Genomic DNA, 16,302 nt, shown 5'->3' with positions numbered 1-16,302 from the left:
CATTTGCAGTGTTTAGGGGTTGGCATAGTTGAATGTGTACGTACATGTGAACGGGTGATTTATTTAATTAGTATTAACCGATCTGTATCTACCATTTGTGATCTTTCATTAATTATGTAATATGGATAAGTAGTACGCCAAACATTGAACACTTATGAAGCTTCATTTTTCTACCCCTTCCCCAAATCCAGAATTTAACTTTACCTATAAAGAAAAGTGACTTGCCTGGGGTAATGTGGATCCAGAATTCAAGCCTAGATCTCTTGATTGTTCTGATTTTTAAAAATTTAAAATTTTAACACAGTAGCATTTACATAAAGGTTTTTTTAGAAAGATTTTCTAAATAAATATAAATTTCATAGGTACAGCTTTAGGAATACAGTGTTTTTCCCCCCCATACTTGCCTTCCCACCCCAACTCCCATCCCACCTCCTACTCCCTCTCCCATCCTATTCTTCATTAAGATTCATTTTAATTATATTTATATACAGAAGACCAATTCTATAGTAAGATTTCAACAGTTTACACCCACACAGACACACAAAGTATAAAGTACAGTTTGAATACAAGTTTTACTGTTAATTATGTTAGTATACCTCATTAAGGACAGAGGTCCTACAAGGGGAGCAAATGCCCAGTGACTACCGTTGTTGATTTAACAATTGACACTCTTATTTATGATGTCAGTGATCACCCAAGGCTCTTGACATGAGCTGCCAAGGCTATGGAAGCCTTTTGACTCCACAAATTCCATCAGTATTTAGACAGGGTCATAAGCAAAGTGGAAGTTCTCTCCTCTCTTTAGAGAAAAGTACCTCCTTCTTTGATGGCCCGTTCTTTCCACTGGGATCTCACTCACAGAGATCCTTCATGTAGGTAATTTTTTGCCACAGTGTCTTGGCTTTCCATGCTTGAGAAACTCTCATGGGCTGTTTAGCCAGATCCAAATGTCTTAAAGGATGATTCTGAGGCCAGAGCATTGTTTAGGGAATTTGTCATTCCATGAGTCTGCTCTGTGGCCTGCTTCCCTTGTTGGATCATTCTCTCCTTTTTAATTCTATCTATTGTTATTAGCAGACACTTGGCCTTATTTATGTGATCCCTTTGACACTTATTCCTATCTATATGATCAATTACACACTTAAAATGATCACTTTAACTAGTAAGATGGCATTAGTACCACCCAACTTAATGGGATTTGGAGTCCCATGGTAAGTTTTTAGCTTTACCCTTAGGGCAAATTTAAGGTAAACTTACCTTAGGGGTAAGTCTATGGAAACGTGTGCCCGAACTGTACATCTCCTCCTTCTCCTATACTCACTCTTGTTTTTTACTGGGGCTAATTTTCAATTGGATTTAAACACCTATGAATAATTCTGAATTAAGTAAAGAGTTCAACCAATGGCGTTAAATATAAAAAGAAAATAGTAAAATAAATAAAATAATAAGCTATTCCTCAACAGTCAGGACAAGGGCTGATCAAGTCATTGCTTCTCATGGTGTCAATTTCACTTCTACAGGCTTCCTTTTAGGTGCTCAGTTGTCACAGATCAGGGAGAACATATGATTTTTTTTCCCTTTGGGACTGGCTTATTTCACTCAGCATGATATTTTCCAGATTCAACCATTTTGTTGCAAATGACTGCATTTCATTTTTTTTAACCACTGTATAGTACACCATAGAGTACATAACCCATAATTTCTTTATCCAGTCTTCTGTTGATGGGCATTTAGGTTGATTCCAGGTCTTAGCTATTGTGGATTGAGCTGCAATGAACACTGAGGTGCAGACAACTCTTTTATTTGCCAATTTAATTTCCTTTGGGTACATTCTGAGGAATGGGATGGCTGGGTCGTGTAGTAGGACTATATTCAGATTTCTGAGGTATCTCCAAACTGTCTTCCATAGTGGCTTTACCAGTTTGCATTCCCACCAACAGTGGATTAGGGTCCCTTTTTCCCCACATCCTTGCCAGCATTTGTTGTTTGTTGATTTCTATATTGAAGCCATTCTAACTGGGGTGAGGTGAAACCTCATTGTGGTTTTGATTTGCATCTCCCTGATGGCTAGTGATCCTGAACATTTTTTCATGTGTCTGTTGGCTGTTTGGATTTCATCTTTTGAAAAAGGCTGTTTGGATTTTATCTTTTGAAAGTGAGGTACCTAAAGTTTTAAAGTTTATCAAATGTATTTATTGGAATATTTAATTATATTCATTAATAATTCTTTTCTTACTTTAAATTTTTATTTATATAAGATGAACAAATGTCATGTTTTCATATATACAAATTTAAGAGCATAATGATACTTTCCACCTTAACTTCCTTCCCACCCATGCTCCCACCCTCCCTCCTCCTTCCTTTCTTATTTTTTATTTTAAGGTTTCCAATGACATATATTCAGTTTATTTTATAATCACAAGCTTAACTCTTCACCAAATAAATAATTCAACAAGTAGTAATTAGAAAAAAAACTACTCTTCCTCAAGAGTGTAGACAAGGGCTGTAAACAATAATCTAATCTCAAAATGTCAATTTTGTTCATATACATTGCATTTTTTGGTGTGCTCTATATAAGTCTGTGTATTACTATTCTCTCTTGAGGGCTGAATGAGCTAAAAGCGTTTCTACAGATGCAATGCTGCTAAAATGACGATTTTCTGATTCTAAAGTCTGTGCTGTCTGTCAGATGCCTATTTGGAACTTACTGTTTACTGAGCAACTGTTTGCTTTAGATACTGTGATAAAAGAAAAAAAATTACTGCAATCTAGAACCAAATCTGAGGGGAAAGTCAGGTGAGAGAGAACCTCCAAGGCAGTATGTTAAGGTTAAGTCATATTTTATTATTAGTTTGAAGACACAGTATTTGGTTTATTTGGAATGGTAGTGCCAACATAACCTTTGCTTTGCTGATCACTTCAAATTAAACATCCTATAGTTCTGTCTAGGATAGAACTCTCTCTCATCTCTCTGTCTCTCTCAATATCGTCAATATTAGGAAACAATAAAATGAACTTATATGATCAGTTACTGTATTATTTTAAATGGGATCTGAGGCATCAATAGTAAAAGAAAGATTGGAAATGTACGAATGAGATACTGGGGAATGCTGAAGACAGGCAAAGATATAAGTATAATATAGTCAGGATACATTGGGGAAACAAAGAAAAGTACAATAAAGAGCGCAAACTTATGTCGGTAAAGTAATAATATTTGACATTTTAAAATTGAAGTGCTAGGTGAATTTTACGAATTTTCATGCATTATTATAATAAACCACCTTCAATGATGTTAATTATATAGAAGTTCGGTTAATGTTCTACATTTAATATCTTTGTGAATATTGCATTTCCATTCTTTTTAGCTGACATTTAATTTCCTATCAGCATCACTTTTATGTGCCATTGGAGGTCTTTCATCTTTGTATTATTGCTTCTCATATATAAAATATAAATGATAGAAGCAGTGCTCAATATAGTTTTTAGTAAATTGCTTAGTTGCTTTAATTTCTCTAAAGCTATTAGTATGTGTGTATATAAATTTGTCATAAAAACTAACTACTCATTGTCAAACTGTCAGGCAGATGTAATATATTGCTATAGTGTTTTGCCTGTTTCTTCTCATTCAAACATGCTTTTTAATTGAAAAGATTAACAATGATTTATATCATCATACTTAAAGAAAGGTCACTTATAGAAAGAACTTGACTTTGTATTATTATAATAAATATTTTTCTTACATTTTTTTCAGATATGATTATATTTTTATAACAATGAAAGGCCTGGGAGAAAATGTAAAAATATATCCTTGTCTACACTCAAATATATGCATATTTATGGGTTTTGCAGGTTAGAAGTAAGAAATAATAATTAGTAAGATCTTAGACATTTTGTTTATCTTTTCTGATGTAATTCTTGAAAGTCAGTTCATTTTTGGTTCTATTGTCAGTTGCCAGTTCAAAGTTAATATTTATATTGCCTTACTAAATACTTCAGTATTTACCTTCCACATCTCTTTTCTTTCCCAATAATGTATGAGGGGATCTTCAAATTCATGGAAAATGAATATTCTGAAAAAATCTAGTATGAATTTCAATTTCTTTTTACAAAAGTAAACTCATTGTTTAATTCTTTTCTTCCACAAACTGTCTAAAGTAGTCTCATGTGTCTGCCCTTAGAATAATATAATTAACCATTTAAATTGATGTTTGGCCCTAAGATTTAGCAAATTAATATAACGATGTTTGTTTTACAAGGAGCACATCTCACAGCTAATCTAGAACTATTACTTGTTAGTGGCATTTTGGGTAAAACCACCAATTTTATTTTCTTCAGCTTATCATATAAGCATTTGGAAGCTGATTACTAAAATTTTACATTTGACTATTACTCTTTGATTTTAATTAAATATTGGATTTTCAGAATTTTTCTAATATATATTTGGGAAGGTATATATGATGCATATCTTACTGCATAACAATTTTATGTGAATATAAGCAGACTGCACAAATGTATTTCTCTTGGTTGCCTCTTTTTCCCACCACTGAACCTTAATATTTTCATATATTTGCACTTTTTGCTAACAATAGCCTAAAAGAACAAATATGAAGAAAGTCATTTTAGAAAATGATTCCAAGTGCACTGGATTACCACTCTGGGCCTTTAATAGGCTATGTGTAACTCTAGGAATGGTAACAGTGCCAACTTTGTAAAAAGTTCTTTGAGTTTGTAGAATCCTGTTGATGCTTTTTGAAAAGTAACAATATTTAAAAAGTAAACCAATAAAGTACCATTGAAAAATGTGGAAAATATTGTGCTTAGTGGCCTCATGTAGATAAAAGCTTCGTCTGTCTGTTCCTTGAAATCCAAAGCCATAGTCAGAAAGCAGCAATTTAAGATCATTCATGCTGGCTGAAAGGATAAAAAATTGCAGTATATCTATCAAGCTAAGAGGCTCCTCCTGGCCAACAGCTCTCAAAGAGCCAAGTGGTGATTGTACTGATGTGTTAACTCTCAACATCCTCAAAGCCCTCTTAGGCCAGTGTAAGCCACACATAGTAGGGAGATGGACAGAGTGGACCAAAGAGTTTTAATGGCTGGAAACAGGTGAGCAGCAGGTTGAATGTGAGATGTGGCTGTCAGGTTCTAAACAGAGTTGTGTTGCTCTTTATCCCTCAGCAGCAGGGGAAAGAAGAAATTTTAAAAGTGTTGCTAAGAAGAAACCACAAAGCACAGCACTGTGCTTGGAAGAAATCCTCACTTCTCATAAACACAGTATTGGGAAACATAAGGTATCTGCTAGGGTGCTGTGAAGAGCAAACAACAGAGAGCTTGTAGGTTCTGGAGTCAGAGCTTCCCCAGAGACCTAAGGATCAAGGCAAGACCTTGAAGACTGAATGTCAAGGAGACTCCTAGTGCTTATGGTCACATTGATGGCATAAATAGCACTAAGTAAGCCAATCAGGCCTCTGAATTTGTTACAATCATGCTAGCTCTGGAAACTGTTACAGAGTCTAAATGTTGTAAGGTTTAAAAGAGCAGGTTTTGGAATTTGACAAACTATATTATTTGACATCCCACCCCTTCCATTTCCCAACTCTAAGACCTTGGAGAAATGATTTAATCACTAAACCTCAGATAAGCACATCTGTAAAATGAGGATAATAACAATTTTACATATAGGATCATTTAATGCTAACTTTATAGTAAGTCATGGGTCATTTTAAGTGTTCAATAAATCATCTCAGTGTATTATTTTGGATAGTGTAACACAGGGGTATTATAACTTCTATGTATGAAAATCTAAGTGTGGACAATGTAAAGGAGACTCATAGATTTCTCCCACTGAATAGAGATAAGTGTCTCTCTAACATAGAAATCTGCAGCTGCAGAAAGAGATAACCTAGGAAAAGTATGATTTAAAACAAACCCTTCAGCTAAGATTAACATCCTTGTATATAAACAAGTGAGCTCAGATGACTGATGGAATGTGAGAAGACCCTGTAGGTAATCCTCTTTGCCCTAAATGCACTGAAGCTTTGAACTACATTAAAACCCTACTACAGTGGCTGTCTTTGGCCAGAATATTACAATTTTTGTTCTCTATTCTTCTTTAGTTTGTGGTCTCGCATTTATATTTATCCCATATATGTCCATGTCTCATGTAAACTATTTCAGATACTCTGAAGATAGAATGGATATGAATTGCCCGTGAGAGTATTTCAGGCATAGAAAGCCAAGACACTCTGGCAAAAAAAAAAAAAAAAAAAAAAAAGAAAAAAGAAAAAAAAAAACTAAATGAAAGATCTCCGCAATGGAAAGAACAGGTCATCAAAGAAGAAGGTAACTTTCTCTGAAGGGAGGAGTGAACCTCCACTTTGACTATGACCTTGTCTAAATATGATCAGAGTTGGTGAACTGAAAAGGCTTCCATAGCCTCGGCAACTCATGACAAGAGCCTAGGGTGATTACTGATGCCATAAACAAGAGTGTCAATTTGTTAAGTCAACAACAGGAGTCACTGTGCACTTACTCCACATATAGGAGCTCTGTCCTTAGTGTGCTGTACATTGAGATTTAATGCTATAACTAGTACTCAAACAGTATTTTTCACTTTGTGTTTCTGTGTGGGTGCAAACTGTTGAAATCTTTGCTTAATATATGCTAAACTGATCTTCTGTATATAAAGAGAATTGAAAATGAATCTTGATACGAATGGAAGGGGAGAGGGAGAGGGAAAGGGGAGAGTTGCGGGTGGGAGGGAAGTTGTGTGGGGGGGAAGCCATTGTAATCCATAAGCTGTACTTTGGAAATTTATATTCATTAAATAAAAGTTAAAAAAATTGCATGTTATGTACATTATATTGATATTACCTGCCCAAACTGGGGAGTCCACTGACTGTTTTGGTGTTACTGCAGGTCACTCTGGCTTTCTTTAAGTGCCTACACCATAGGTATTCTATAGAAGGCTAAGGGGCAAACAGAGGATAGAGGCAGGGCATAAAGGAAATTACCTTTCTGAGCATCTTCTATATGCTAATGAATAGCTTAAGTAGATTTATTGTTATTATTTAATTCTTGCCAGGGTCCTATAAGGTAAACCTCAGTTTTATGGATGAAGAAACAAGGGATGTTCAAATTCACTGCGGTTGTTTATTGTGAACTCTATATTTGAACCCAAACCTGTCTGGTTTCAAAACTTTCTTCTTCTCAAAAAAAGCATAAGGCTGTTAATACTGTTCTTTAATGTTTTTAGTGGTGTTTGGCCATTGGATTTCTAAAGTGAAACAGCACAGTTGACAAAATTGTTAGTACAGTAGGTTCTGGAATGTGTTGGAGTCTGGTTTACATGGTAGGAAGCTGATGAATCTTTACTGAATAAATGAGTGCATAACCTGTAAAAGAAAAAAGAATGGATATGAATTCTGATGAAGTAACTTAAACACACTAGACACCTATATTTAAATGGAAAGAACAACCATCAAAGATACTTTGGAATCTGGATGTCTGTACAATCTGACACCCCCACCCAAAGGGAACTGGAAAAAAAAAGAGCTCATGGCAATGATTCAAACTATTTACGCAACCTTAAGTAAGGAGAGATTGTGATTTTAGTAAAACTAAGCCTGCATGATAGATACTCCAAACAGTTCCAAGTGTTCACCCTACTGGTTCAGGACACCCACAGAGTACACTACCTATTATTTTGGTTGATTTTACAGAATGTCTTTGTTTCTCAAATCCTAAATTGAATTGTATCATTCTCATGTTAAAGAACCTGGCCATAAATACAGGAACTCAGGTGGTCTCTACTAGCCAGACTGTTAGGGTGCATTATACAAATTGGAGTTGCACACAGCTCCCCAAAGCAAAGCTGGCCTTCTCAGGGAGCTGGCAGGTGTGCATGCATATGCAAGTGGTCTAAAACAAATTTACACAAACAGGATGGATTACATAAAATCGTTTTCTTTCAAATAATTTGGTCTGCAGTTTGCAATTTATAGCTCATTAATTTGGCATCCCATAAGCATACCTCTTATCTGTCATTTGGTGATCAAGATAACTCAAGCTTCAGAATAGTTTTGGTTTTATACTTTTGATCTTGAATATCTGCTTTGCCTAAATTTAACGTATTATCACCCTTTTTAGAGTGAGCTTTGGTTATTTTTTTGTACAACTAAAACATGGTTAATAATTTTCTCTTCATATATACTGCTTATTCAATTAGTGAAGCATGAGCAACAAATAATTATTGTCATTCCTTTTAGGCAGTTGACATACAAAATTGCAATTAAATAAGGAATCCTTGATGCATTTATAGACACTATTACAATTGCCAAGGCCATTTCACAAAACCACAGATGGAAAAAAAAACTCATTAAACTGATAGATTAAGTCAGAGAACAGTCTTCTGAATTACTGTTTATATAGTTTTATATTTTGCCCTGTTCTCAAGTTAAAGCCATTAAAGCTTTCAACAACAAAAATTTATTCCACAAACAGGGCTTTATTTGTACAAACTAGGTTTACACTGAAAAATTTATGTCAAATGTTTTTAGCCTATAAGGAATATTCTTAAATTTAGGTTTTAAAATTCCTCTGGTACCAATATAGTTCACTGGTACAGTACCTAAAGTGATCCTGCATGAAGATGCATAATGAATGTCTTTTGATGATGCACTGACATTTCTAAGAAATGTCTTTGCCTCAAATCAATCCTCTCAAACCTGCAAATGATTTGACATTCAAAGCTTCAGGAAACATTATATGAATATTTTTCTCATTGTACTATAAAGATTCAATCATAGAACTGTCATAGGAAATTGAGATTCTGCCTTATGTTTTAAAGTTAATCTGCTAGAATCATTTATTTACTTTACTTGTAAAATAACTTCTACAAGTAGGAAAGCCTTTAGATGCATTCCAAATTCTAATGAGATCTGCACAGTCTTTCATACTGTTTGAGTTAAAATACTAGCAGTAACATCATAGTCAGAAGATCACGTCAACCATCTGTGACAAACATAATGTTCTACAAAAAACATGTTCATAGATGTATATCACTAATTCCTAGAACTATTAAATGGTACTCTTAAGGATTATGCAAAAGCTCAGTAATTCTTTTTGGAAATAGACTAATAGGAAACTCAACTCTGTGAAACAGATATGGAACAGGATATGAATTTGGTAGTTTTAAACCAAATGTGATGAATTTTATATACACATTAGTCAAACTCCTTTCTTATGCTATTCATTTTCTTTTATTTTGATTATTTATTTATCTACTTATTTATTTTAATTTACTTGAAAGACGGAAAGGCAGAGAGAGAGAGAGAGAGAGAGACAGACAGACAGACAAGGAGAGGAGGAAGGGAAAGAAGGAGAATGAATGAATGAATGAATGAGAATCTTCCATCGACTAGTTCACTCTCAAAATGCCTATAACAGCAAAGGTAGGGCCAGGCTGAACCTAAGAACCTAGAATTCTACCTGGATCTCCACTGTGAGTGGTGGCAATAGCCCAAGCTTTTCTTTCTTTCTTTTTTTTTTTTTTTTTATTTTTTTGACAGGCAGAGAGGACAGTGAGAGAGAGAGAGACAGACAGAGAGAAAGGTCTTCCTTTTTCCGTTGGTTCATCCCCCAATGGCCACTGCAGCCGGCGCACTGTGGTGATCCGAAACCAGGAGCCAGGTGCTTCTCCTGGTCTCCCCTGGGGGTGCAGGGCGCAAGGACCTGGGCCATCCTCCACTGTACTCTCTGGCCACAGAAGAGAGCTGGACTGGAAGAGGAGCAACCGGGACAGAATCCGGTGCCCCGACCAGGACTAGAACCCGGTGTGCCAGTGCCGCAGGCGGAGGATTAGCCTAGTGAGCCACAGCGCCGGCCCCAAGCTTTTCAGTTATTATCTACTGCCTCCCAGGATTCATTAGCAGGAAGTTGTATCAGAAGCAAAGTAATTCGGTATTCCAAGCGGCAGGTATACCAAATGATGACTTAAACTGCAGCATCACAGTGCCCATCCCTGCTTCCCATTTTTGAAAGCATTTGTGTACATAGCTATGTTGGTCATTATTGCAGGTCTATATTATTAAAGCCTAAAGTTTCATCTCACATTAATTTAATCAAGACAAAATTTTTAAAGTTGTGAACTCAAAATAGTTATATTCTTAGATCCTATAGAATTTTTTTGAGTGACCATGTACAATGTGTTGCAATGTGTTGCAATGTGTTAGACCATGTTCAAATACTTAAAAATTTAATCTCATTTACTCCCCATAGTAACTTTACAAAACCATGTTATTGGTTCTATTTTATTAAGGTGGAATTGAGACATAAAAATATTAAGCAACTGGCCTAAATTACATAGCAGAGCTAAAGTTTAAACTACATAGTCCCATAATAAAGTCCGCTAACTTGGAAATTTATAAAGTCAGGGCATGCATAATAAATGGAAATTTATAAAGTCAGGGCATGCATAATAAATAGTAATATTACATTACTGCTGAGCTAGGAAGATACAGTGTTAAGATCATATTCCTAAGTGGCATTAGATATATATAAGTTACTAAAATCTTTATTATGCATGGATTATGTAAAATATTTACCAGTCACCATGATAGTTTAAGTCTACAACAGTCAGAGATTATACTTCACCAATTAAATTTTTAACCTATGAGCTGATGTTTTGATAAGTGGATTAAGCCAGAGCTAACTATATCAGCATTTTATATCTGAGTGTTTATTCCAGTCCCACTGCTCTGTTTTCTGGCATATCTCCATGCTAATGTGCCTGGGAAAGCAGCAGAAGATGGCCCAAGTATGTGGGCCTCCGCTGGACTCAGATGGTGTTCCTGGCTGTATATTTTGGCCTTACCCATCTCAGTTTGTTATGGCCATTTGGGAAGTAAACCAGCAGGTGGAAGATACATCTTTCTGTCTCTATCATTCTGCCTTTCAAATATATATATATATATATATATATATATACACACACATATATATATATTTTATGAAGTATATATATTTCTTTAAAAAGTAAAATTTAACTTACAGCTGTATTTATCTTTTGTTTCTATGTGATTTGTTTACTTTCAGACAGTAAGAATGTGTGATTTTATCACCCAGAAGCATCTATTTATTTTAAACTAATCATATACTCAGTATGAATACAAATATAGAAAATTGCCTTTTTATAGGAAAATACAAATATAGAAAAACTAAACTGCTTTAGTTTCACTATAGAGTGATAAGTGTATATAAAAGATATATTTTTAGTGTATTAAATTTTAAAAGCAAAGTAGTCTAGTTGTCCCTAGGTGGTAGGGAGCTCATTTAAGCAAATAAGATCTGTGAAAACATGGAGACTATACCATACTTCTCATAAAAATTGCATTTTATAAAAATGACCATAATATAGAATGTCAAAGTTTATAGTTATTTTCATTGGAAGATAAGTCATACGTTTCTATGACTTTGTCTATACCAAAATGTGTCTTCTTTAAAGGTTTATGTGGTTAATTCTAACATCTGCTACAAGTGTTTTTTTTCTTTTTTTTCTTTTCAATCACTTAAATGTGGTAGCCTTAAAGTAATAAAACAATATAAATTAAATGAATTGTGTTCATCAGCAACATAAAGATATGAAGTTTAAGTGGCTTAATTATATGATTGCATCTAAATCATGCTGCTTTTGCTGAAGATTTATCTTTAAATATAAAAAAAAGTCATTTTATCTGGAAATTTGAGACGTCTGAAAAAGTAATGTTATATACCCCTTGCTCATTTCACAGGGTAAAGGTGTTTTAAAGGTAATTTCACTATTTATGGGACCCACAGAATAACATACATTGTTTAAAAATTGAATATGTCATCAAAATGCTATTTATTTTTGATTAGCTTATTTTCTGTATATTGTAAGTGAAACAAACTGTCAAGGCAGGTACAAGGTTATATTTTTCAAAAATGTCTATGCTATTTTTAAGGCAAGCAAATATAAAAAAATGAATTACTAAATTGTAATGAACATTTATAAATGCATCTGCATGTAAATGTTTTATATACATATATTTAATGTGGAAATATAATTATATAATATTTAGAAATGATTTTGCAAAGTTGATGATTAAAATGCTTTGTTGTGTATGTTAGCACATACTTTTTTTAAGATTTATTTATTTATTTATTTGAAAGTCAGAGTTACAGAGAGAGGAGGAGAGGTAGAGAATTAGAGAGAGATGTTTTCCATCTGCTAGTTCGCTCCCCAGTAGGTCGCAATGGCTGGAGCTGTGCCAATCCGAAGCCAAGAGCCAGGAGCTTCTTCTGGGTGTCCCACGCGGGTTCAGGGGCCCAAGGACTTGGGCCATCTTCTTCTGCTTTCCCACGCCACAGCAGAGAGCTGGATTGGAAGTGGAGCAGCCAGGACTCAAACTGGTGCCCATATGTGATACCAGCGTTGTAGGCAGTGGCTTTACCTGCTATGCCACAGTCCCAGCCCCTATCACACACTTATTTACTTGACAATTTTCCTTAAATACTTTTTTTTTGTTTTTTTGTTTGTTTGTTTGTTTGTTTGTTTTGTATCAAGTGACTTCATCTACCTTTGACCCAGATACTGTTGTCCTAGAAGATAGAATTTAGTGAAAATGTATTAATGTGTAATGGATCCAAAGGGGATAGTAAGGGTTTTAGGCAGATATCCATCTTGGTGAGGAGTTAATATCTGTATCTGTATTATATTCTAATTGATGGATCTGACATTTGAAAAGCATTAAATTGCTGATGTACATGTGATGAAATGCCTGTTGTCAGCCTAGCCTAGAGATGAAAACTCTGCCTCATCATTGAAGTTTGATTTTTAAATGATTTGTAGAGAAATGATTTTGAATGCTTGTACTGGGGGTCAAAATTAGAGATCTCATTCTGTATATAAAGATATTTGAAAATGAATCATGATGAAGAGTGGGATGGGAGCGGGAGTGGGAGATGGAATGGTTGCGGGTGGGAGGGAGGTTACAGGGGGAAAAACCTCTTTAATTCAAAATTTGTATTTTGGAAATTTATATTTATTAAATGAAAGTTAAAAAAAATTAGAGCTCTCAGATTTCTATAGTAGCACCCACATGCTAAGTGCTCCTTGAACATAAACCATGCTCAATGATTCAATTTTTTTAGTAAAAAATATTTCATTTTACTTGGGGCCAGCATTGTGACACAGAGAGTTAAGCCACCATCTGCAACACCAGCATCCCGTGGGGATCCCAGCTGCTCTCCTTCTGAACCAGATCCCTGCTTATGCATCTGCAAAGCAGCAGATGGCCCAGGTTCTTGGGTCACTACAATGGGAGACATGGATGGAGTTCCAGGTTCCTGGCTTCCTCCTGTCCCAGCCCTGGCCTTTACGGTCACTTGGGGAACAAACCAGCAGATGGAAGATGGAAGCCTCTCTCTCTCTCTCTCTCTCTCTCTGACTTTCCCTTTCTCTCTCTCTAATTCTGCCTTTCAAATAAAAAAAAATTTTTTTTAATCATTTTACTTGATAGACAAAGAGAATCAGAGACAGAGACAGAGATCCTTCATCCCTCATTTACACCGCTATTGTCTGTAACAGCTAGGGCTGGACCAGGCCAAAAGCCAGGAGCCTGGAACAGAATCCAGGTATTCTCTGTCTGTGATTGGGACTCATTTACTTGAGACAGCACCTGCTGCCTCCCAGGGTTCTCCAGGCCTGGGGATATGTATAGCTGGAAATCTGTGCATAAACCATTCCATTTCATGAAGTCCTTCTTTGTATCTTTTTCTTCAGATTCACTTGTCAGTTACTAGCTCTTAGATGATTAATTAACTGTCAGTTGAGCTCGTTCTTTATCCACCACAATTGGGCATGCAGAAAAATAATAAAACATAGCAAGAACTATGAGTCCAGCTGGGGTGACAGATCCAACACAGAAAATTTAAGTATAAATTGTTACTTCAGAGTATTACTGAATACAGATTTTTTTTTTTTTTTTAGACAGGCAGAGTTAGTGAGAGAGAGAGAGAGAGACAGAGAGAATAGGTCTTCGTTTTTCTGTTGGTTCAACCCCCAAGTGGCCGCTATAGCCAGCGCGCTGTGGCTGGCGCGCTGCGTCGATCTGAAGCCAGGAGCCAGGTGCTTCCTCTTGGTGTCTCATGCAGGTGCAGGGCGCATGGACCTGGGCCATCCTCCACTGCCTTCCCAGGCCACAGCAGAGAGCTGGACTGGAAGAGGAGCAACTGGGACAGAATCCGGCGCCCCAACCGGGACCAGAACCCAGGGTGCCGGCGCCGCAGGTGGAGGATTAGCCAAGTGAGCTGCGGCGCCGGCCACTGAATACAGATTTAAGACCACTTACATCCAATTAGCCGAGATATCCTAATACCACACTGCAAGATCTAACAAAACTTTTAGCCACAACTTTATTGGGAGAAAGATCTCCACCTGGCACTCCTGTAGGAAGGTTGTAAAACCAAACACTCCTAGGCTGGCAAAAGGCTTCCCTTTTTGGATTGCTGCCATCCCAAACTTGTATTTAAAGTTCACTGAGCCAGGACACTTCCCCATCTAATTCCTTGGAAATTTTGGCCTTCTCTGATAGCTTTAAAATTTCCTTATCCTTTTGGGTAACTTGTGACTACATAATTACCATTGTTCTGCATATTTTTACCTTGAGTTTGTATTTTAAAACTAGCACTGGCAAGGTAATAATTCCCAGGCTCTTGTTTTTTCACCCTAGAACTTAGCAAATCATAGGTTATTACTTTCGGTCTCAATTTTTCAAAGTTAAAAACAATATAGTTTTCTGTTTTATTTGGCGTTTGACCTTATTGGATTCTACAATTGTTTAAGAAAACATCTCTCTTATTTTCACAGGTAAAAAGATGGCCTATCAGAAAGTCAGTGCAGACCAAAGAGCTCCAGGACACTCACAGTACTTAGACAATGATGACCTTCAAGCCACTGCCCTTGACTTAGAGTGGGACATGGAGAAGGAACTGGAAGAGCCTGGTTTTGACCAGTTCCAGGTAGAAAGTGCTGAGAATCAGAATCTGGGGCATTCAGAGACTGCAGACCTACACCTTGATTCCATCCAACCAGCAACTTCACCCAAAGGGAGATTTCAGCGACTTCAAGAAGAGCCTGATTTTGTTACACACTATTCCAGATCTGTACCAAAGAGCAACCGCTGCAGCTTCTGCTACCTTTTAAAACTACTTTGCACAGCCATCATTTTATTTATTTTTGGAATTTTGATAGGATATTATACACGTAAAAATTGCCCTTCAGCTGCTACATCGTCAGCAACAGTCGATCCTCAGTTTTACCAAGAGATTCTCAAGACGATCCAAGCCGAGGATATTAAGAAGTCTTTCAGGTGGGTGTGGAACAAACAGATGTTGCAGTGAGGGATGGGGGTGGATGATTCATTTTGTGGTAGATGTCTCTCGATGGGCATTGAACTGGCGCTTTTACCGTGGTTTAATTCAGTTTTGTGAGCTGAGAAACAACTTGCCAGCATACCAAGATTAGAAACGCCACAGAGGGTGTGGGCATTTTCAGATTTATGGTACTGCAATACAAATTTATGCTGCTGTTTTATTAATTGACAATAAGAACAATAACTGCTATGGAGACTGCAACCAATGCTTTTTCTTTATTTTGAGAAGCCCAGTTAGGCCAAATTGGGATGTGAAGAATGCCAGATGTACATGTAATAAAAACTAGGGCATTAGCCATATGATTGAAGATTTTAATGACATCAGATAAAATAAACCTGCTTTATGGAGTGAAGTAATTGTCTTCAGTTACTGAGATGTTCACTAGTAATATTTGGCCTCCTACATCCCCTAACTTCCCAGTGAGCACATTTAAAAACACTGGGTCCTACACATCATATAGTTAACCCTATAAGATCATCTCTCTTTTAAGGTGACTTTGTATGCCATGTACCTAGCCAGAATATTGTGATTTGTAAGTTAAATTATAAGAAGCAATTCTTATTCAGGCCTTAGTTATGAGGTCTTGTGTAAAGGCATTCCTGATTTCAGAACTCAAAGAAAACTTGAAAGTGTTGTTTGTGATATTATTAGTATACACGTTGAGCTGTAAAGGGTTTCCTGGTTTATGTATTTAGTGAAGTGAGAAACTAGATTGGGAAGACTAGATTTTATATTCCACATGTACTTTCCAAAATATTTGGAGAAACGGGATGCTTCTAAACGAATCATATACGCGTACGTTTTCTGTGTGAAGAGGGAATAGAAAGGTCCTACTTCTCTAAGCTCTTC

General features: G+C 36.2%; 1 protein-coding gene across 12 annotated transcripts in view; it reads left to right on the top strand.

Moving 5' to 3' along the window:
• Positions 1-16,302, top strand: part of NAALADL2 (N-acetylated alpha-linked acidic dipeptidase like 2) — a 1,435,315-nt gene that overhangs the window by 655,985 nt on the left and 763,028 nt on the right. For 11 of the 12 annotated variants that reach the window (XM_070072500.1, XM_070072494.1, XM_070072497.1 and 8 more), the window contains one exon: positions 14,888-15,389. In XM_070072500.1, coding sequence (XP_069928601.1) covers positions 14,896-15,389 — 494 coding nt within the window. In that variant the 5' untranslated portion in view covers positions 14,888-14,895. Of the gene's footprint in view, positions 1-14,089; positions 14,324-14,887; positions 15,390-16,302 lie in introns of those variants that run through there. The other variant, XM_070072501.1, reaches the window with a different exon arrangement.

This window comes from Oryctolagus cuniculus, chromosome 4 (genome assembly GCF_964237555.1).
Source record: "Oryctolagus cuniculus chromosome 4, mOryCun1.1, whole genome shotgun sequence".
Taxonomy (NCBI): Eukaryota; Metazoa; Chordata; class Mammalia; order Lagomorpha; family Leporidae; genus Oryctolagus; species Oryctolagus cuniculus.
Note: the sequence above shows the minus strand (reverse complement) of the source record. Positions and strands in the feature narration are given on the sequence as shown.